The 24016-nt window shown below is 33.6% G+C and overlaps 2 protein-coding genes and 1 pseudogene across 2 annotated transcripts; all 3 read left to right on the forward strand.

Moving 5' to 3' along the window:
- Positions 1 to 2347: 2347 nt before the first annotated feature.
- Positions 2348 to 9545, forward strand: LOC146166707 (uncharacterized; annotated as a pseudogene).
- Positions 9368 to 10402, forward strand: LOC146166708 (uncharacterized). Its single transcript, XM_083384659.1, has one exon. It carries the CDS (start codon positions 9572 to 9574, stop codon positions 10400 to 10402), a length of 831 nt encoding a protein of 276 aa, XP_083240785.1. The 5' UTR covers positions 9368 to 9571.
- Positions 10403 to 12543: 2141 nt separating this feature from the next.
- Positions 12544 to 18323, forward strand: LOC146166709 (uncharacterized). Its single transcript, XM_083384670.1, has 4 exons — positions 12544 to 12609; positions 13841 to 13955; positions 17175 to 17309; positions 17394 to 18323. Exons 1-4 carry the CDS (start codon positions 12544 to 12546, stop codon positions 18002 to 18004), a joined length of 927 nt encoding a protein of 308 aa, XP_083240796.1. The 3' UTR covers positions 18005 to 18323.
- The last annotated feature ends 5693 nt before the right edge of the window (positions 18324 to 24016 follow it).

Raw genomic sequence — 24016 nt, forward strand, 5'->3', positions numbered from 1 at the left:
TTTGGATAATTTTGACTGAGAAGTGAGTAACTTTGTGACGTGACGTTTTCGCGCAATTCATGAGTTTAATCATCCGCATTGAATTAATTAAAGTAAATACTTATGCACCCACGCGAGGGCTCCGAAGCCACAACAGAATGTTGAAGCATGAAACAAATAATGAATATTATGGTTATTTTACAAATAGGGTTCTTTAAGGCCACTGTAACAGCCGAACATCGTCGTGTTTTCGTTCTTTAAAGCAGCAACACTGAAATGACAGGATAAACTAGTTTGTTACGGAATTATCTAAAAAAAACGGCAATGTCTTGTAACAATGTAATAAATTGATATATGTGTAACACAACTTTATTAATTTAAAAAAAATATATCTCTAAGAGCCACAGTTATCCAATCTCTGAAAATGTATATTTGATTTGTAGCTGGATAATAGACGAAATACACCGCGTTGTTTTCGTAGATTTTGACTTACTTCTGGTTTAAGATGACTTTACTACTGCTTTGAGTTCACCCAACCAGACAGCACGGTGCTCATTTCACAGTTGGTTTATTTGGTATAGGTTGTTTGATTTATGGAATGTGGAACTATATAATGATGCACAGAAAAAAACACATTAAAATTGTTATGTTCTAACAATGCACCAAACAAATACCTTTGCCTTTATATTTTATTGTTAAAAAACTGAGCAACTAATACTTATATTTAAATGATGATCCAGATTTTTTACTATCGACGCCAGGGTGGTCCAAGGTTGACAGCATCGCGGGCTACAATATTTCATGCATGTTCTTTGCAGGCCACAAACCTAAGGTTACAGGAGCGGATCAACGATTTTTGTTTGATCGGGGCACAAAATGTTAAAAAATGATGTCACAAAGCATCGTCGCTCCTGAAACTTGCACTATAGTTGGACTTGTGCGCAAAAGAAATGGAGTGTTGTTGAGACTGGGGAAAATCGTTCGCGCAAAGCGCGAAAAAATTGCGTATTTGACAAAACTTTTAATTTAAAAGACAGAAACTTTCAGATGTAAAAATAATAACAGCGTGACTGTTCATAAGTTACCAAAAATAAATGAACTGCGCCAACCATGCTTGGATGCGAAACCAGCTTAGCGCATAATAAAACCAGCCACGCGTTTCGGGCGTGCGGAAACGGAAGTTATTAGATTCAGACCAGCTGTTCAGTATGCATAGGGCAGTAGCACATATAGTAGCAATGTGAGGTAAAAGCGGTCAACATTACTTAAGATTATGAATAATAAGGTAAAACACATACACTTTAGTGTGCATATAGCACATATACACAGCAGTGTAACAGTTCAAAGCTTTGTATATCGACACAGTTGTCAACAGTGCTAAACCATTATAGGATGTTAGAGCCTTTCAGTAACAGTGTACATTAAGCTCAGTAGCTTATATGTGTAGGGTTGTATATAGTGCTGGTAAATGTGATGTTAGTTGGCGGCTTGCAGGTCAAGCAGTGGTCGGACTTCTCGAATGTCGAAGTCAAAACACTGAACGCTGCGTTAACGCTAGTTGGGCTGTTTTGCTGATTTTCAACTTTGCACATTAGTTAATAAAGGACTTACCTTACATCTTTTTGATTAAGGGGCGCTTTATGAACGCAAAAAAGTATTTGAAAACCTTGCTCCTTAAACTAGCTTCATATTAAAAACAATAATTTTACACTTAAACCTGAAAGTAAAGAACGTAGGTAAAAGAAAGTGAAAGACTTCCTAAGTTTTGGAGCATAATGGTTGGAGGTTGTAGTAAGACGTAATAAGAATATCAAAGCCCATACAGAAGTAGGTATCATTTTGAACGTTTTGAATAACTCTTTATTCATTTTCAACATCAAAATGAATAAAGTTGAAAATGAAGAAAGAGTTATTCGAAACGTTCAAAATGATACCTACTTCTGTATGGGCTTTGATATTCTTATTACGACTTCCTAGGTTTAATATTGTTATTTTGATAAAGTTAAGAGACCGCTGTTAGTCTCGTTGCATAGATTTTTCCATTTTGTTGTTGCGTTGTTATTTCATAAGTTACTGCAAACCAAGCATTTGGTTTAATATTAGAAAGCAAATTGCTATTTTACGATTAGGGTTCGATGAACGTTTTTTATGTTAATCGCGCAACAAAATAATAACAGTTTGGCAACAGATTGGGGCTGAGAGGACATTAATAATTAAGTCACATGAGAAAAAGGGAATTCAACTTGGTTGAATAAATAGGCACAACTAAGTATAGAATATGAAAGAGCATTGATTGGCAAAAGGTCGCCATGCAGTGCCTTTGTATTATTGGAGAGCTACTTTTTCCTTTCAGAAGTAAAAATAAAACATGTCAAACCAGCAAAGCGATTTAGTTACGACGGAACTGACGGAAGAGAGGGATAATGGATTTTCTGATGATTCTGTTGCTCCGATTACAGAATGTTCATCACAAGAACATCAACCTGTAAGTGAAGGTTTCGATTGTGAAGAACAAAGTGACTTGGATGAAATAAATACTAGAAAGGAACAAAGCAGATATCTTTCAACACAGAATGCAGAGTTCCGATGTCACGTTTGCGAAAAGTGTTTTAAATATCGTTACAAACTAAAACTGCATTTAGCGGAAGTTCATTTCAAGAAACACAAATGCAAGGTTTGTGGGAAACTATTTGGAACAACTTTCAAACTTGAAAACCACATGCGAATTCACACAGGAGAAAGGCCATTTAAATGTGCTTATTGCGCTAAATGTTTCAATCAAGCTCAAATCTTGAAAAGACACGAAAGAATCCATACCGGGGAAAGACCGTTTGAGTGCAAAGTTTGTGGCAGATGTTTTACCCAGGCAGGAACTCTTAAATATCATGCAAGAAATCACAACGAAGAAAAACCTTACAAATGTAAAGAATGTAAAAAGTGTTTTATACACAGAGGACATCTTACATATCATGAAAGAGTTCACACTGGAGAAAAACTTTACAAATGCGAAGAATGTGGAAAGTGTTTTAGCCGGATATCAAATCTTACTAGACACAAAAGTATACACTCTGGAAAGAAAACTTTCTAAACAAATAAGTGGCGAAGTAAAACAGCACCGAAAATGAAACACAACAATGGTTGTAAAACTTAAAGATGTATCTGAAATTTAAAGGAAATGTGAATAAGTGTGAGCTTCGAACATATCGAAGTACAACTTCCTATGCTGTACTTTATGCCACTTCAAAAGAAAGTAAAAGGGCGGGCCAATTAATGAGGATGTATTCCATTTCTAAAACATGGATTCTGCATTTACACTGAACCTATTAGTAATTTTACTTCCATTATTATCGTTAAACTGTTGCTTTAATTTGTGGAATCCTTATTTTATCTTGTTCTCATTCTCGTCGCAATAGTGTTTTAAAAATGTAATTACCCCTGTATAACCATTTATATGTATAATTAGTTTCAAACGCTGCAATTACTTTTACATTTTGAATTTTAAAATCGAACCAATCTTGTTAAGTAAAGAGAATACACAAATATCACTTGTTTTTTCAAGCGCTATATTTTTAGGACGTTGTGCACCCTTGTCTTTTTTTTTTCATTAGCTATGTATATTAATTCGCAAAAAAATCATTATAGTTTTATGTTCTGGCAATACACCAAACACCTTTGCTTTTCGTTTTTCCTATTTATTTAAAGTGACTACTCAATATTTAAATGTTGATCTAGGTTTTATTTGTTTCACAGCACAGCCTTGGTTACATTACAAGTTTAACTTGATTTTAGCTATTCTGCACCTACACCACACTAGCCCCACTAGCACCAATTAATTTACAACAAAAAACACCTCTTATGCTTTATATTCCATTTCCAGTAAAATATGAATAAAACTTTTTAATTGTTGGGCCTAGCCACACTACATAAATATCTGTGCAAATGCCAACAACTAGAAATGACTATTAACTATGGAGATAGTTTACATCAATATGATTCCAACATCAAATTGTCCACTTTAATCCTAGCTCGTACATAAACCTAATCATCCGTTACATAAAAAACAGTCTTCCGTTTCATAAAGCCGTCCATGCTTTTTTTAAACCAACCATGCATATATAAACCATGCGTGACGCTTGGGGCTCAACAAAACGGAAGTGTTTGGTTATACGAGTTGTGCAATGTGCTTAGTCGTACTTCTGTAATGCGTACAGTGGCATTTAGTTCAACACAGTGTTGCTATGAAACACACGGCAGCTATATATTTAAATTACATTATATTTTCATGTGGCTATAACAGAGCACTATATTAACAACACCTAGCAAACTGCTTCAACCTTTCTTTTATAAAACATGTATGTATTACTCCAGTTATATGTGTGTATGGTTGTTTACATTGCTGCAAAGTGTGATGCTAATCAGTGAAGCGAGTTAAATATAAATTTAAACAGCAAGACTGTTTGTCATTGGCTTATATGTGTTGGGTTGGGGAAGCAAGAAATCAATGCAACTTTAATGAGAGTGGCACCCGAATATAATAATAAGAACAAGGGCATTTAAAAAGCAGCATCGAAAACTCGAGCCATTGATTAAACCTTTCTTTATTGTCACACTCTCCTGCTACGCTCCAGTGCGCACGGTTGCTAGTACTATAGCCTGAGGCTATTGTGAGCTAACTTAGATCAAATGATTAAGCGACCTAGTACAGTTGAACAATTAGATCTCTTAATTTTACTAAAGTACAGCAAGATGGAAAAACTAGTAACTATTTCATCATATTGAGTCATTGGACAGAAAATGTTGCAAGTTACTTTTACAATCGGTAGAGCAGTATGTATAGGTTTGTACCTTTCTAATAATTTAGTAGAGCCACTTGCGACTCTGTGATGTTTTGTTTGGCTTTTACGTTAATGTTGTACTTCTGCGTTTTTAGAAGTGCAGTGCAGATTGCCTTAAGTTACTAATGTTAGCATTACCATTTTTAAATCGGATAAATAGAGATGAAAGCTTTTAGCCATCTTACATCCAATGGTTCATTAAAAGTAACGTTGTTGTGATAATTCTCCCATAAAGGTCTGGTGGTTTGCGAATAATACATGAATTTAGAAGTTAAGGAATTTGTTTTTGTTGGGGCATATTACAAGTTAAACTGTTGCTCAAACTTTGCTAATTATCTTTGGACAATTACATCTATTACGTCACACGTTTGCTTGTTTTCTGCTGCTATTGCTGCAGTTTGTTTTTATTGTTAACTATCTTTGTAACTTTGTTGCTGGCTCTTTAGTAGATTTCATTAAGTAGAAAAATTCTATTTGTAGATAGAGTGTTTAAAATACTTATGTCGATTATTACGCCGCAGATCCTATAATAGATTGGTAAATTTAATTGCTAGAATATTGGTTTTACTGTTTCATTGGTTTACTGATTTCGTTAGTATTTAGAAAGTAGGAAATGTGTTTCTTTGTGGATAATACATCAAGTTAAAACTAAGAAATATGGATCTTTGTGCATAATACAGTAAGTTTGAAGTATGGAATGTGTTTCTTTGCAGATAATACAGTAAGTTCGAACTAAGAAATGTGGCTCTTTGCGGATAATACAGTAAATTAAAAGTAATGAATGTGGCTCTTTAAAAAGTACTATTACTACAGAATTGTGTTGTGTTTTCATAGTTTAACTGCCTTGTTTTATTTTTGACACAACATAGGTTTGATTATACCATGATTAAATATTGGCTAATTTTTAATGTTTAAGAGAGAAAATATGTCAAATTTTAAGATTGAATTTGCGTCGAAAGGTTTAAAATATGAGAGCGATGATGGATTTTCTGGTGATTCTGTTACCCCGATAACAGATTGGTCTTTAGAAGAACATCAACCTGTAAGTGAAGAGCACGATTGTAAAGAACAAAGGGACTTGGGTCAAATGGACACTTTTAAGAAGGATATAATGAGTAAAGCTAATCGAAGAAAGAAGGAAAAATTGAAAAACAACAACGTGGAGTTTCGGTGTAACATTTGCGAAAAGTTGTTCAAAAAGCGTCATAAACTAAATACACATTTGTCTAGGATTCACTTCAAAAAACACAAATGCAAAAATTGTGGGAAACTTTTTGCAACAATTACCGAACTAGTAAACCACTTCCGAATTCACACTGGAGAAAAACCCTTTAAATGTGCTTATTGCGATAAATGTTTCAATCAGGCTCGAGCCTTAAAATCACACGAGCGAATTCACACTGGAGAAAGACCACACAAATGCAAAGTTTGTGGAAAATGTTTTACCCAGGCGGGAAGTCTTAAAGGTCACGAAAGAATTCACACAGGAGAAAAACCTTACGATTGCAAAGAATGTGGAAAATGTTTCACCAAGGCAGGAAATCTTAAAGATCATAAAAGAATTCACACTGGTGAAAAACCTTATGAATGCAAAGAATGTGGAAAGTGTTTTAGTGAGGCAGGAAGTCTTAAAGATCACGAAAGAATTCATACTGGAGAAAAACCTTATAAATGCAAAGTTTGTGAAAAATGTTTCAACCATAAAGGAAATCTTAAAAAACATGAAAGAATTCACAGTGGTAAAAAACCTTACGAATGCAAAGAATGTGGAAAGTGTTTTAGTGAGACAGAAAGTCTTAAATATCATAAAAGAATTCACACTGGTGAGAAACCTTGCAAATGCAAAGTTTGTGGAAAGTGTTTTTGCCATCCGAAAAGTTTTAATCGACATAAAAGAATCCACTCTGGCATTTAACACAGTCGTTAAAGCAAATGGTCTAAAATTTTGTTTAAATGTCACTCAATATATAACCTTTCAAACGTGTTGTTTTACAATGTTAACTTTGCAGGAAAATGGAAATTGTCAACAATCAAGAATGATTTTTCTTCAATGCTAATAATCTTTTTCGTCGAAACAGTATGGATGTAATGCGTTTCTAATTATACCCGTAACTTAAACGTATAGCTGTTGTCAAATTTCTCATGATTTTATATGAGCAAGAATGCACAAATAGCCTCGGAGTGTGACGAGCTAACTTATATCGACTGCTGATGCTGTTGTACAATATCACGGCTTAAACTAGCGAAAGCAATTTTTTGTACATTGGCGTTGTGTATAACTTTTACATTGCCTTCACAGTAAATGTTAGTGTTTGTGTTTTCTCACTGTTACAATTAGATATTCTACACTTTACACTAAAGTAGCCCCGCTGGTCCAATTAGTATAATAAAATACACTACTTGTACTTTATATTCCATTTCCATTAAAATATGCATAAAACTTTTGAATTGTGGAGCAAAGTCACATTAAAAACCATGGAAAAATACATAAATATCTGTGCAAATGCCAACAACTAGAAATGACTGTTAACATTGTGGATAGTTTGCATCAATATGTTTCAAACATTAAAATCTCCACTCTAATCCTAGCTCGTACATAAACCTAATCATCCGTTACATAAAACCAGTCTTCGGTTACATTAAGCCGTCCATGCGTTTAATAAAACCAACCATGCATATATAACCATGCGTGACGTTTGGAGCTTAATAAAACGAAGTTTTTGGTTATACGAGTTGTGCAATGTGCTTAGTTGTACTTCTGTAATGCGTGCAGTGGCATTTAGTTTATCGAAGGAGGGTTAAAGTGTTGCCTTGAACATGGCAGTAATATAATTTCGAGCTGCATAATTTCCTTTGGTAGTAATATATGTGGACATTACAGAATTATTGCTAGTAAGTATGATGATAATATCAGTGGAAGCAAGTTAGGCATATTTAAACAGCAAGATTATTTGTTAGTAACTTATATGTGTTGGGTTAGGGAAGCATCTTAAATTGTATCAAGAATAAATGCAGAAAACGTGACCAATCATTCAAATATAAGGATAAGAGCATTTAAAAAGCAGCATCGAAAACTCAAGCAGCCACTGATTAAACCTTCTTTTGTTGGTCACGTTCTGCTGCTACGCTCTAGTGCGCACGGTTGCTAGTAATATAGCCTGAGGCTTTTGTGAGCTAACTTATATCAAGTGACTGAGCGAGCTAGTGCAGTTAAAATGTAAGGGCTCTTACTTTTAAGTGTATTTTTTAGCAGTAAACCGCAGCACAGTGAAAATAAATAGGAGCTTTTTTTATGCTAAGCCATGTGTCAGAAAATCAAAAATGAGCAAGTAACTTTTACAATTGGTAGAGAGCATTATTTATAGGTTTATACCTTCCTAATAATTTAGTAGCCTCTTGCGACTCTGTAATGTTTTGTTTGGCTTTTACCTTCATGTTATGCTTGTACTTTTTCAGATGTGCAGTTCAGGTTTAAGTTATTTATGTTTGTATTACCATTTTTCAACCGGATAACTAGAGTAACTAGAAGCTTTTAGTCATCTTATATCCAATGGTTAATTAAAAGTAACGTTGTTGTAATAATCCTCCTATGAAAGTGGATAATACATTAAGTTAGAACTTAGATGTAGGGAAGGAACGTAGGATATGTGTTTTTTAGGCATAATACAGTTTAAACTGTTGCTCGAAATTTACTAATTATCTTAGGACAATTATCTACCTATTGTAACGTTCGTGAGAAGTTTTGCAACAGTCGACCTCAAGCTTGCAATTCTTTGTCTGTCGCCTAATTGCATTTGTTACGTCACTTACAACCAACTTTGTGTTTTTTCAGTTTACTCAGTTTTCCTTTGTAACATTTAACCAGCATTTTGATTAGTTTGTTAAACGAAAGTTAGAATGATAGCAAAACTAATACAAGCAGGTTGAATATTTTTTTCACATAACGTCAAATAACGATATTACCATTTTTTTTTAAATAGATTTGTTGTTGTTATATTGATCAATTTTGTTGTAAAATTAATTGTGTTAAGTGGTCAAAACAAGCGTAACAGAACGAAGAATAGTTGAACTACACATACTTTCAGAGGTTTACTATTAAAAAGACAAAAAAAAATTTACACAAAGCTTAAACACGATTTTGTGTTACCAAATGTCGAATGTTCGCAAATGGTGCGAGAGTTACGTCCCTTTTGGCTTCACAAAAGTTGGACAAGATGGCCATAATTGTGCGCAGTGTCTGCACTGCTCGGTGGTGATGTCAAATGCGTCATTACTACCCCAAATAATTAAAAATCACCGTTATAAAAGCATCCCCGAAGAAAGAATGCTGTCGCCTCAAATTCTAGCTAATTTGTTTATAATCGAGGGGACCCACGAGGATTAAAATCCTTAAGAAGGGGGCCGCGAGGCATAAAAGGTTAAGAACCACTGTACTAGACGCATGAATTAATGTTTTGCTGATTGGGTCTTTTTTTGAAACGACATAGCTTTGATGATACCATGATTTAATATATGTGCTAATGTTTAGGATTTAAGAGAGAAAACATGTCAAACTACGAGATTGAATTTGCATCGAACGATTTAAAATATGAGAGCGATGATGGATTTTCTGATGATTCTGTTTCCACGATTACAGATTGGTCATTACAACAACATCAACCTGTAAGTGAAGACTCCGATTGTGAAGGACAAAGTTACTTGGATCAAATGGATATTTTAAGAAGGATATAAGTAAGAATAACCCAACAAACAACAACATGGAGTTCCGATGTAACATTTGCGAAAAGTTGTTTGAAAAGCGTTATGAGCTTAATGCACATTTGTCCGGATTTCACTTCAAGAAACACAAATGCAAAGTTTGCAAGAAACGTTTTGGCGCTATAAGCGCACTTGAAATTCACATGAGAATTCACACTGGAGAAAATCCTTTCAAATGTGCTTATTGCGATAAATGTTTTAATCTAGCTCAAAACGTTAAAGCACACGAACGAATCCACTCTGGAGAAAAACCATATGAGTGCAAAGTTTGTGGAAAATGTTTCACTATATTGTCTAACCTTAAAAGACATACTAAAACACACTCGGGAAAAAAAACTCACGAATGCAAAGTTTGTGAAAAAAATTTCAGCGAAAAAGTTACTCTACAACAACATAAAAGCATTCACACTGGACAAAAACCTCACGAATGTAAAAATTGTGGAAAATGTTTTTCCCAATTAAGTGGTTTGCAAGCTCATGGTCGGATACATACTGGAGAAAAGCCATTTAAATGCAAAGATTGTAATAAATGTTTTCGTCAAACCGGTGGTCTAAAAGTGCATGAACTAATTCACACTGGAGAAAAACCTCATAAGTGCATACGTTGTGAAAAATCTTTTCGTCAATTAAGTGGTCTGAAAGTTCATGAAAGGATTCATTCAAGAGAAAAACCTCATAAATGTAAAGAATTTAGAAAATGTTTTGTTCAATTAAGTCGTATGAAAGTTGATAAACGAATTCACACTATAGAAAACAAGTTAAATGTAAAGAATGTGGAAAATTTTTGGGTCAAAAGAAACACAAATGCGGATAATTTAATAATACGTTAGGTATATGGAATGTGGCCAAATGTAAATCGTTCTCTTGCTAAATTCCTAAAATATGTTTTTCTTAAACAAATAAATTTGTGCCAACATTTGTTAACAACTATTTATTCTGTAAAACTACCAAATAATTTACTTATATCACCAAAATATTATGTAATACAAGTTTTTTTACTTTAATCGGAAATAAACGTTCAAAGTGCCTTGAATGTTTTTTGGAATTATTCAAGGTCAAAGTACATTTTTTCCTGAACTATGCAGAGCTTTCTAAGTGTACACATTACACAGTTACTTCGTCGGGGAAGGATTCCATTGTCTCATAGCATCCCGGTTATTATTTGATGATAAAACTGCCGATTCGAATTTGTTAATGGTTACATATTTTCCCGGGAACCAGTTTTATATGTTCTTAAAAATAGCAACCTGCTCATGTTTGTTCATATTAAAGCGGATTTTAGTGAGTTCTGTGAAACAACGCCCAACTATGTCATCTCTTATTTTGCTTTTTCAAATCTCAACCATATTTTCAGGTTACTAAAGTTAGCATAACCATTTTGAACCGGATAACTAGATATTTGAAGCTTTTAGCTATCTAATATCCAATGGTTATTTAAAATTAATAGTAACGTTGTTGTAATAAACCTCCTATGAAGGTGGGGTTTGCGAATAACACATGAATTCAGAACTAAGGACTGTGTTTTTGTGGATAATATATAAAGTTGGCACTGGAAGAAAGAAAGTTCAAAATTTGCTGATTAACTTACGACAATTACGTCTATTACGTCACACGCTTGCTTGTTGGCTGCTAATGCTGCAGTTTTTTTTATTTTTTATGGTCAACTACTTGTGTTGCTGGCTGATTTAGCAGTTGTATGTGATTCGTTAACGAGTATTTCTATTTGCAGAAAAGAGTTTTTTGAATGTTAACGTCTATAATTACGCCACTGATACATATAGTTCGATAAGGTAAATTGCTAAATTGTCTATATTAGTGTTTCATTGCTTTGCTGTTTTCGTTTGAGTTGAGAAATCCCATTCGTGGTGCGTATTAAACACGACGATTGGCATCCTGACTAAAAGAGACTTTAGAATTTATAACAGTTAAAAGAGCTACTAAGTTTTGCGACACAGTAAGTTAGAAAAAGGATTGTGGCTCTTTATAAATAATACAGTAACTTAGAAGTAAGAAATTTGGCTCATTGCTGATAATACAGTAACTTAGAAGTAAAGATTGTGTTTTTGCAGATAATATAGTTAATTAGAAGTAAAAAATGTGGCTAATTGCGAATAATAAAGCATCCAATGGTGGCCAACCCACGACGAGCGCATTGTGGTCTAAAGCACTTTTACTACAGACTTGTGTTGTTTTTTCAAAGTTTAACTGGTAAATTTGGTTGATTCCGGAGGCAAATGTCTGCTCGCCTAAAACAAACCGTTACAAACGACGACCTAAAATAAAAATACTGACTGTGCGAAGCGATATAGAAACAAACTATAACAATGACAAATGGAAAAAAATCTTAATGATTGTAAACAGATTGATTTCATACTAGTTGATTTTTCCGTTTCGCCCTGTATGCGCTTAGCTGCGCAAGACTGCAGGAAATATAGCCTCAGCATGTAGTGAGCCAACTTACCGTGTCAGTTCTGATTTATCACGACTAGACAAAATGCTTGAACTTAGTTTACATTCGCTTTCTTCTAAAAACAATCAGCCTTATACACAGGAAAAAGTGAAGTTGTTTTTAGACTAATTAGGGTGATTTTGCTGTCCGTAAAGAATATTAGTGCCAAGAAGTAAAGATTTCCAAAGGCCTGTTTTTGTAATTCTATTTTTTCAAAACTAGGCTCAGCACATCTTTTCACCATTTTAAATAAAAAAGTTATATTCTTTATTCTAAACCCTTTAAATTGATTTTTGTTTTTCAACCTTTTACAAAGCAACACATTTTTTTCAACCTTTTTGCGAAGTAATTAGATTCGCAATGTTATTTTTAGGTGGTGTTGAGTAACAGATAAAAAACATTGTTGGCAAGGTTTAAAACCGAATTACTATTAAAAGGTTTGACTTTGATAATTTGTTGGGATTTTAAAAAAGTTTCAGGAAATAAAAACATGTCAAACCGCCTAAACGTTTTATCTATACGATGGATCGGATAAAAGAGAGCGATTCGGTTGACACGATTCCAGATTGGTCCAAAGAGCATCAATCTGTAAGTGTAGAGTTTGATTGTGTAGGACAAAGTGACTAGGATCAAATAAATATCAGAAAAGAACGTTGTTGTGTCCAGTCTTTAGAAACCAGAGTTTCATATGATGGGACAGTGTGATTCGCAAGATGGGACAGGAAGAATCCGTTGTTTTAAATTGATCAATTTGTACCACAAGCATTAAAAACAACTTTAACTCCACTTGCTACACTTACATAAGTTTGAAACTAGCCTGTTTAGAACAATTTCACAGAATCTTAGAACGAATTTGCTGTGGTAAGCGAAAGTTATTTTTTTTTAATTAACAGGACAAGTGCGTAGCAAAGAGTGACTGTCTTTGAACTTTAGTTTTGTTGTGTCTATATTTTTACATTGAATACATTATACAAATATTCTGTCTGTGTTGATAGCACTCAACACACACGACCTAGGCCAAATCTTGTCTGTTTGCTCGTTTGTTATTTAGTGGACTTTTAAACAATAATTTTGTTTTAAATTGAATAAGTATGTATTTTGTTAAGTAAAGTTTCACCTGAATTTGCAATATTTAATGCAAATATGTTGATACGGTGATCCATTTTAACCAGGTGCATTTCTTAACGTATTTTATGGATAGGGAAACCGTATAAAATGTTTTACGTCATACATCAAAAATTTATAACCAACCATATTAAAATTTGTTAGTTGAAAACTTTTAAACTATAACAAAATGTTAGCTTCTTAAAATGAGGTAATGGTAAGTCCATTTTTTGTCACAATAACCCAAAATGTAGGTTGCAACAAATAGTTCCTCACTTGGGAACGGCCTGCCCCGTCTTACGCACCCCACATCACCATATACAGAAGATATACTGGCTGCTTATAGGTGCAAGATAGTATAAAAAACTTCCCTGTATAAGTAAGCCTGGTAAATTACCCATATATTAGTAAAAAATGAATTTTATACAACTTAAACAAATATGAAATACCTCAGATATAAAAATAAAAAAACAGCAAGAAAACACCCCTATTTTCTTTAGATTGATATGTTGTAAAAACGCCGTCAGCCTACTGAAATGTTTTTGTGTTAAAATGGTGGCTACCATTGGGTGCTTCAAAAAATAATTAAGAATTGGCGCTACCTAATGGCGCGTTGATGTAATCCCCAAGTCCCGACTCGGGCAACGTCCCATCTAGGTCAACCTTCCCCTACGTCTTAAAATATCATTTATGAAACGTTCACTTCAAAAAACACAAATGCAAGATATGTGGAAAACTCTTTGGGAGATATAACGACCTTGAAAACCACATGCGAATTCACACTGGTGAAAAACCCTACAAGTGTGCTTATTGCGATAATTGTTTCAGCCATGCCTTGAAAAGACATAAAAGAATTCACACTGGTGAAAGACCTTATGAATGCAAATATTGTGGAAAGTGTTTTAGCGAGAGAGGGCATCTTAAAAGACATGAAAGAATCCACACTGGTAAAAGACTTAGAAATGCAAAGATTGCGGAACGTTTTTTACCCATGTAGGAAGTCTCAAATATCGTGAAGGAGTTCACACTGGAGAACGACCTTATGAATTCAAAGAATGTGAAAAGTGTTTTACAGTACAACTTAAAAGACACAAAAGAACGCACTCAAACGAAGAAACCTTTCGAAACCACAACTTGTGATTAGTTTTAACAAAAAAAAAAAAAAAATTATACCTGTAACTTTTTACTAATATATTGAACGTAGAAAAAAAACTTTACTGAAAATGTAACAAAACATTGGTTGTCAAAGGTAAAAATATATCCGCAATTCATATAAAATGTGAATATGTGCGAGATTGGACATATATCGATGTACAACTTCCTTTGTGTAACTTCAGCAAAATTAAAAAGAAAGGACCAGTTCAATAGGATGTGTTCAATATTTAAAATCGAACAGAATGCCTATCACTATGAACTAAGTGCATGTATTTAAATAATTAAATCGATAAAGTTGTTTTGCTCTGCCCACTGAACCGCTATTCATTTTGATTTATCCACTATTATAGTACAATTAGTTGTGGAATATTATTTAATCCTGTTCTTTTTTGTCGCAATGATGCTAACTAAAGTATTTGTAATTATCACAATACCATTTTTTTGTATTATTCTTTTCAAACGCTTTCATGACTTTTACTTTTCGCAATTTAATATTTATGAAATCATCTTTTATGAATGGCGGCTATAATGTTAACCTGGCCAAAAGATTATATTTTACGTTACACAAATTTTAAACAATCATAGAATTTAAAGTGTTACTTCCGTCACTGGCTTATGGTTTATCTAAAATTGGAATTTAGCAAATTCGATATTATAAAGTTGATTTTAAAAAAACATTTAAATTATTTTGTTTTATAGTTTTTAGACAATTTCGACTGAAAAGTGAATAACATTGTGACGTCACGTTTTCGCGTGCATTTTGCAATTCAGGAGTTTAAACATCCGCATTAAATTAATTAAAAGTATATATTTATGCAATATTATTAGCTAGCAACAACCCTTTAGCATATAACCAACTAATTTAAGTTAAAACATACCTGGGAAAGAAGAGGCATATTAAGCTTGCTAAAGTTACACGTGATTCTGTATTGTATTTGCAATCCTAACCTATACGCTCTTAGTTGGTCACGATCCGCTTGTTAAGAACACTTTTTTATATCGAAGGACAGGGCTTATATTGTGTAACTACATGTGGTCTTAAATCTTAATTTAATGATGAGCTATATATATTGTGCAATATGACCTTATAATACAACAGTTACATCAAGCATTTTTGGAATTCGTGAATTTTATATATTATAACTGAACAGCAGAGTTTATTCTAAAGTAAGTTACTTTGAAAACTTTCAAATTGCCAAGTGTGACTATTAAAGAAGTAATTTTATATTTATTCATTCAAAACAATTAACTACCTACGCATAGGCTGTATGTATGCGAAACCAGTCATGCGTTATATAGAACCAGCCATGCGTTTCGGGCGTGCGGAAACGGAAGTTATTGGTTTCAGACAAGATGCATAGTGTGCATAGTCGCACATCTCTAATGCGTGCAGTGGCACATAAAGCAGCAATGTGCGATAAAAACATTTAACATTGCTTATATTTTAGTGTGCATATGACAGCCAGCTATATACGAACGACATCTAGGTAACAGTTTCCAAGCTTTGTATATTAACACAGTTTTTTCAATCTTGATCAACCATTATAGGACGTTGGAGCCTTTGAGTAAAATGCAACAGTACACATTACGTTCAGTAGCTTATGTGTATGGTTGTATACAGTGGTGGTAAGTAGGGCGTATAAGAAAGTAGCTTATATGTGTAGTGCTGTATACAGTGCTGGCAAATGTGATGTTAGTTAGGCGGCATGCAGGTCAAGCAGTGGACAGACTTCTCGAATGTCAAAACACTGAACGCCGCGTTTATCACTAGTTTGGCTGTTTTACTTATTTTCAACTTTACACATTAGTTAATAAAGGATTTACCTAACATCTTTATGTTTAAACGGCGATATATGAACTCGAGAAAGTATTTGAAAGCATTTGATTAATATTGTATTTCTTTAATATTGTTATTGTCATAAAGTTACGAGAACGCTGTTAGTAGTCTCGTTTCGATATTCGGTATAGCTTTCCATTATGTTGTTCAGAGATCGGCCGATATCATTTTTGGACCGATACCCTATACCGATTTTTACCTGGAAAATGTTTAAAACTTGAACTTATAAAAACTAAAATTCAAATAACGTTTTAGAAATTGGTTTATAACTTGAATCATTATAAATTGTTAAACCATTGTTTTGCCTAGATTTTTATCCAAAAATAGGTAAGTTTTGTACAGCAAAAATTAGATTATATTTTCGTACTAACATATCGGTCTACATTTACCGATACCGATATATCGGTAGAAGCTAAATATGGGCCGATATTATCGGTAAACCGATATATCGGCCTTTCTCTAGTGTTATGTTACTGATAAACTGAGAATTTGGTTGAAGGTAGAAAGCAAATCGCTATTGAAAGATTCTGGTAAACGATAAACGTTTTGCTGTTAATTGTGCAACATAACAATAATAGTCTGGTGACACATTTGCGCTTAAGATGTATAAGAAAGTTAAGACAAAAAAAAGTGAATTTAACTTAGTTGCATCAATAAATATAAAAGATCATTGAGCTACTTCATACTTTTCAGAAGTAAAACTAAAACATGTCAAACCACCAAAGCGATTTTGTTACGACGGAAGTGACAAAAGAGAGCGATGATGGATTTTCTGATAATTCTATTGCCACCATTACAGATTGGTCATCACAAGAACATCAACCTGTAAGTGAAGAGTCCGATTGTGAAGAACAAAGTGACTTGGATAAGAAAGATACTTGTAAGGAAAATATAAGAAAGGATCCAACAAAGAATGAAAAATTTGAAAACAGTAACATGGAGTTTCGGTGCAACATTTGCGAAAAGTTGTTCAAAACCCGACAAAAGCTTAATGCACATTTGTCTAGATTACACTTTAAAAAACACAAATGCAAAGTTTGCAAGAACATTTTTGGACATATAACCGCACTTAAAAGCCACATGAGAATTCACACCGGAGAAAAACCCTTTAAATGTGCGTCTTGCAATAAACGTTTCAACAATGCTCAAAACCTGAAAAGACACGAAAGAATTCACACTGGGGAAAGACCATATGAGTGCAAAGTTTGTGGAAAATGTTTTGCCCATTTTGCAAGTCACAGAAACCACGAAATAATTCACACCGGACAAAAAACACACAAATGCATAGAATGTGGAAAGTGTTTTAACCGTACAAGCAATCTTAAAAGACATGAAAGTGTTCACACTGGTGAAAAACCTTTCTCATGCAAAGTATGTGGAAAGTGTTTTAGCCATACATCAAATCTTATTGGGCATAAAAGAGTACACACTGGAGAAAAAACATATAAATGCAAAGAATGTGGTAAGTGTTTCAGTCATCAAGGACATCTTAAAGTTCATAAACGAATTCACACCGGAGAAAAACCTTACAAATGCAACGAATGTGGAAAGTATTTTAGTAATGAAGGACATCTTAAAGTTCATCATAGGATTCACACCGGAGAAAGACCTTACAAATGCAAAGAATGCGGAAAGTCTTTTAGCGGGGCATCGTATCTTAAAGTTCATCATAGGACTCACACTGGAGAAAAGCCTTACAAATGTGAAGAATGTGGAAACTGTTTTAGCCAAGCATCAAGTCTTAAAAGTCATAAAAAAACTCATACTGGTGAAAAACCTTATAAATGTCAAGAATGTGGAAAGTGTTTTGCCTGGATATCAAATCTTGTTAAACACAAAAGAACGCACTCTAGAAAAGAAACATTTGAAAAACAAAACTTGTGTTAAATCTCACAAATAGTTATACCTGTAAAAAAAATTTCAAATACATTAAACGTAGAAATTGCTTTACATAAAATGAAACACCAACAATTATTGTAAAATTTTAAACATAATTGCAAAAGGAAATGTGAATATGTGCGAGCTTCGAACATATATGGATGCATAACTTCCTATGATGTACTTTATGCCACTCGCGCAAAAGTAAAAAGAAAGGATCACTTAATAAGAATATATTCAAATTATTAAATCAATAAATGACCAGAATTCTGCTTGATTTTCGCACTAAACCCCTATTAGCTCTATTTATTTTGCGTTAACTATTATTGTTTTTATTAAAATAGTTCCTTTAAGTTGTGAAATATTATTTCCTGTTTTTTTCTTGTCGCAATGGTATTAAACAAAGCGCTGCTAATTATCCCTATCGTATTTATATGTGTAATGCGTTTCAAACGCTGTCATGACTTAAACTTTTCAGATAGCTGCGTGAAGGATTATACAAATGTTAAGTGTTGTGTTTTACAGAACATTACGTGTAAAATAGAGTATCTATAAAGGTGTTTAGAGTATCTATAAAGGTGTTTGTTTATTAAACATCTGAATTTTCTGGGTGAAGTTTTGCGATTCAAACACACAAGAATTGACCAAACAGAAAAATATGTGGAAAATTTTAATCAAAAATCTTAATAATATAGAAGAAACAAAGGGGGAAGTCTCAACGAGATAATTAAACTTATCTACGCCTTTTATATAACACATTAGTAATATAATCTTTTTGGTAAAACTTTTTCTTTAAAAAATCGTTTAAAATACACAAAGAAAAAACATTTCAAGTTCGATTGCGTATTGTTCTTATACATTTTAATTTTTATAAATTGTGTAACGCGGCATTGAAAAACATAAAAGTAATTGTACAACATATTTTGCAGTATTGAATAAAATTTCATTACAAAGGCTTCTTACATATTGCTGTAATTACACACTATTAGGTGATATTTTTAATAGATCTAAGTTTTTTTAAACCTACAGTTTACATAAAATTTTGCTATAGCGAATGCTCTTTTATAAAAGGCGTACCGTCAAAAAATCGTTAACTATACGCCAATAAATTATATTTTACGTTAAACAAATTTTAAACAATCGTAAAATTGTAAAAGGATCATAATGGTTGGAGGTTGTAGTAAGACGTAATATGAATAGCAAAGCCCATACAGAAGTAGGTTGCATTTTGAACTTTTCGAATAAGTATTTAATTATTTTCAACATAGAGCGAAGGCACTGATAACGGTGTATATTTGATGCTGAGACAGCCGTTAGAAAAAAGGAAACAGGGAGAGATACCCTTGCGACTTCTTGTTATAACATTCATAGACGGAAATTCAGTGGTGACGAAACAAGGCTGGACTGACTCATTGCCGTCATATATATTGAAAACATGTAGAAAGCAAGTGTACATTTTAAATTTTGCTTATATTTATTAAAACATTTATAAGAGAGCACAGAAAGTTCCAACGCTTATTAAAAGTTATGTATCTTGAACGCTGTATTTTTGACTTTGTTGTTAATTGCTGTCAGCGAATAAGAGCCTGATATCGATCGGCACACGCGAATATCGCACAAGTTCTAAACTGGCGCGATTGTTTTTATCTATTTTTCAAGCATTTTATTTTACATAAGTTTTAGTTTTAGACCGCTGTTAGTCTTGTTGCGATATTCGGTGTTGATTTTTCCATGGTGTTGTTGCGTTGTTATTTCATAAGTTACAGATAAAGCAAGCGTGTGGCGCAAGATTAGAAAGCAAATAGCTATTGAAAGATTCTGGTTTGACCAGTGTTTTTCATGTTAATCTCGCAACAAAACAAAAATAGTCTGGTCACACATATTGGGGCTAAGAAGTATATAAATTTAAGTCACATGAGCAAAATGGCAATAACTTAGTTGGATCTTACACAAAAATGATTATATAATACAACAGAGCATTGTCAAAAGGTCGTGGCTATGTAGTGTTTCGTATTATCAATCAGCGACTTGATACTTTTCAGAAGTTAAATTAAAACATGTCAAACCACCGAAGCGATTATGCAACGACAGAACTGAAAAAAGAGAGTAATGATGGATTTTCTGATGATTCTTTGCCACGGTTACAGATTGGTCATCACAACAACATCAACTTGTAAGTGAAGAGTCCGATTGTAAAGGACAAAGTGACTTGGATCAATTAGATACTTCTGAAAAGGATATAAGTAAGAATAATCCAACAAAAAATAACGAAATTGTAAGCAACGATATTGAGTTCCGTTGCAACATTTGCGAAAAGTTGTTCGAAAAGCTCTTTAAGCTTAATAAACATTTATCCAGAGTTCACTTTAAAAAACATAAATGCAAAGTTTGTGGAAAACTATTTGGAACAATTACCTCACTTGAAAACCACGTAAGACTTCACACTAAAAAAAAACATTTTAGATGTGTTTATTGCGCTAAAAGTTTCAACCAGCATGCTAATAACTTGAAAGCTCACGAACGAATTCACACAGGGGAAAGACCGTATGAGTGCAAATATTGTGAAAAGTGTTTTAGTAATGTTAGATATATTGAAGTTCATGAAAGAGTTCACACTGGAGAAAAACCTTACAAATGTACAGAATGTGGAAATGGTTTTAGTCAGGCATCAAATCTTAATAGACACAAAATAATTCACTCTAAAGAAACGATTGTAAAACAATACTTGTCGAAAACTCTTTAAAGATTCATTTCAAATGTTTGAAATATTTTATCTGAAACAGTTTTAACCTAACAAAAAATAACAAAACAAACTATTAATGTAATATTGTGGGAAATGCTCGTGTGACTTTAGCAAATTTTGTGACTTTTGGTAATAAAGAAAATGTAAATATTGCGCGAGTGTTGAACACATATTTAAAGTACAATTGTCAAAACTTTTGATAGACGACTTCAGAAAAATTTCAAATTAGCAAGTACAAATTAATCAAACCAAACAAACCTTTTTACCAGGTGGTTCTAGTACAAATATTTCATCACAGGCCACCACATTTGTGTTAAAATAAACCTAGTTATAAGGATGTAAACAAGGCAATGGTGTTCTAATGTAGAATATGTTTTAACTTTAATTAATGTTTCAAGTTATCACTATTCCAGGTCGATCATGTAATATTATTCTCGTAATCCAGATTGATTTGATCATCCAGACATTATTCCCAGCTAAAGTGGACACAAGTCCAAATATTTCATCCCAGGCCAACAAATTATTAGACAAATAAACCTATAAATGAAGATGTATTTAGCTTCGAAACTTAATAAAAGTTACATAAATCTACTTATCTTTCGTGTGGCTTTATAGAATCCTTGTCAAACAACTGATTACAGTTTTATCATATTTGCAATGTTTAATACTGAGGTATCATCGAACACACAATCAATAATCTGATTTGTGCTGCGACAAATAACAGCAGTAAGCCCGTTTATATGCACTTTTAAGCCGGATTCGAATCTGTTTCGTTAATTCATTCTCTCTCGTTTTGGTGCTGGAATTACTTAAGTTCTCTCGTTTCTTATTCGGCCAAAAGGAGTGGTTTTCAATCCGTTCGCCGCTTAATCTGTTCGTTTCGCAGACGGCCGAAATCGTTTAATGTAGAATGTCCTGCTTTAACGCAGTAAAACACGTCACTTTAGGGCATTATGACGTAACACGAACGGCTAGTCGTAAACAAAACAACAAGTTTAGCGCATAAAGAAAGAATATTACATACATTCGTTAGATACTAATTTGTGACAGAGGGGCTGGTCTAGAACCCCGAACAATTATTTGGGTTAGGATGCGGGTTTGGTTTAAATAGTAATACTTGGTCCACTCTCACCAAAAAATATTGTTCATTGCATTAATAATTATCACAACGCTGTGGTAGGATTTTAGACCAGCGCCAAATACAGTTTTCATTAGTCATGTTTGGTACATCTCATCACCTTCTTTTGTCCACTGTGTTTGACATTTTTCCATATTTTTATTTTTTAAATTGGAATTATAAACTTGCAAGAATATTAAAAGAAATGCCGGTAAATCAAAATAAAACGGGATCGCTTCGCTCGCCAGGTCTGCCTTGAAAAAATCAGTCCGGCATTATTTTCAACTATGGTACAAACATTTCAATCTGGGCCAAAATGGGGGAACACACAATAAGACCTAGAAAGCAACAATACATAAAGCCCAAAAAACTATAAAACCATAGTATTAAGACAAATGACATAATAAAGCCAAATACGCAGTAATATCCAGTACAGCATACGATCAAAATCGTCTGACTAAGACCTAAATCTGTCGGAATAAGGCCTAAATTCATCAGAATTAGTTCTAAATTCATCGGAATAAGGCCTAAATTCAACGGAATAAGGCCTAAATTCAACGGAATAAGGCCTAAATTATTTGGAATAAGTTCTAAATTCATCGGAATAAGGCCTAAATTCAACGGAATAAGGCCTAAATTCATCGGAATAAGTTCTAATTTCATCGGAATAAGACCTAAGTTCATCGGAATAAGGCCTAAATTCATCGAAAGAGGGCCTAAATGGCCAGAATAACGCCCGAACCTGTAAGTAGAGGGTATGGGACGATCGGGGGCCATCGGTCTGGCATCGGCCGTTTTGGTGACTACGTTTGGACGCCCTAGTCTGACCGGGGCCGTCAGGGCGCCGCTGTTTCGGCACCGGATTTTTTGTCCTGTTTGGGGTTATTGGTGGGTAATGGGTGGGGTTAGAAAATGGGTTAGTGTTGAAACTTTTAGGGGAGTTAGTGATGTACTTAGGGGTGGGGTTTGGGGTTAGTTAAGTGTTGTTTAGGCCTGATTTTGACCTTTTAGGTCTTATTCCGACGGATTTAGGACTTATTACGATTTAGACGGTACTAATACCATAGGTATTAGTGCTATTTGAGTCTTATTCCGAATTGTGTTTTATTCTGACGTTGGTGTTGTTCTTATCTTGGTCTTATGGCTGGAGTCCCAAAATGGGTGTCAAAATGAATGAAAGGATTCACACCGGCGAGAAAGCTTTTCAACTTAGAGCACGTGCAAGAATTTGCACTGGGAAAAACATTACAAATAAAAGTTTCTAGATGATGTTTGAAACGCTTAGCAAGAGATATCATAACACACAGAAACAAAATGAAAGTAAAGAATGTGAAAAAGGCTTAGTCAAATCGTCAAGGCTCAAAACTCATGAATTAACTTACACTTAAAAACCTTTAAAAACAAACTTTAAAAAAAATTACTTTTAAAAATGCAAACGATATATTTACGGAAAAAGAAAACAACAAACGTTTTTAATGCCAGGGTAAACAAATACCAACGATATTGTCAGCTGGTGAAAACATTCAGCATAAAACCAACTATAAGTTAGGTTAAAACATACCTGTAAAAGAAGATGCATATATTTAAGCTTACTGAAGTTACACGTGATGGGTATTGCTATTCCAGACCTAACCTATACGTTCTTAGTTTGTCACGATTCTCCTTTTTAAACAGTTTTAATAAAATCGAAGGGCGGTGGTTGCATTGTGTAATATGCATACATCTTTCCTCGCGCTGTAATTGCCTCGTTTTAATTGTAGATATTTAGCTATATATTGTTATAAAATAAAACACCAATTACAGAAAGGATCCTTTATATTACGTACATTCTACACATATAGTTTTTTAAATTGACGAAAAAAACGAAAAAAACAAAAAACATTTTGAATATTGACATTCGACCTCAACCACGACTATTCGTAAAGTATGTTTACATTTTTCCGATTCAATTAAATAAACTACCCTAAATTTCTTTGCATGTGAACTCATCCGTGCGTGAAATAAAACTAGCTATATGCGTCACATAAATCAGCCACGAGTCTTGGATTTAGGAAACGGAAGTTCTTGGTTTAGACAAGCTGTACAGCGTTCATATAGTTGCCTTTCTGTAATGCAGTGGTGTAAAGTTTAACAACGTGTGGTTAAGCGTTCAACATTGCTT

This window comes from Ascidiella aspersa, chromosome 1 (assembly GCF_963924565.1).
Source record: "Ascidiella aspersa chromosome 1, kaAscAspe10.2, whole genome shotgun sequence".
NCBI classification, from domain to species: Eukaryota; Metazoa; Chordata; class Ascidiacea; order Phlebobranchia; family Ascidiidae; genus Ascidiella; species Ascidiella aspersa.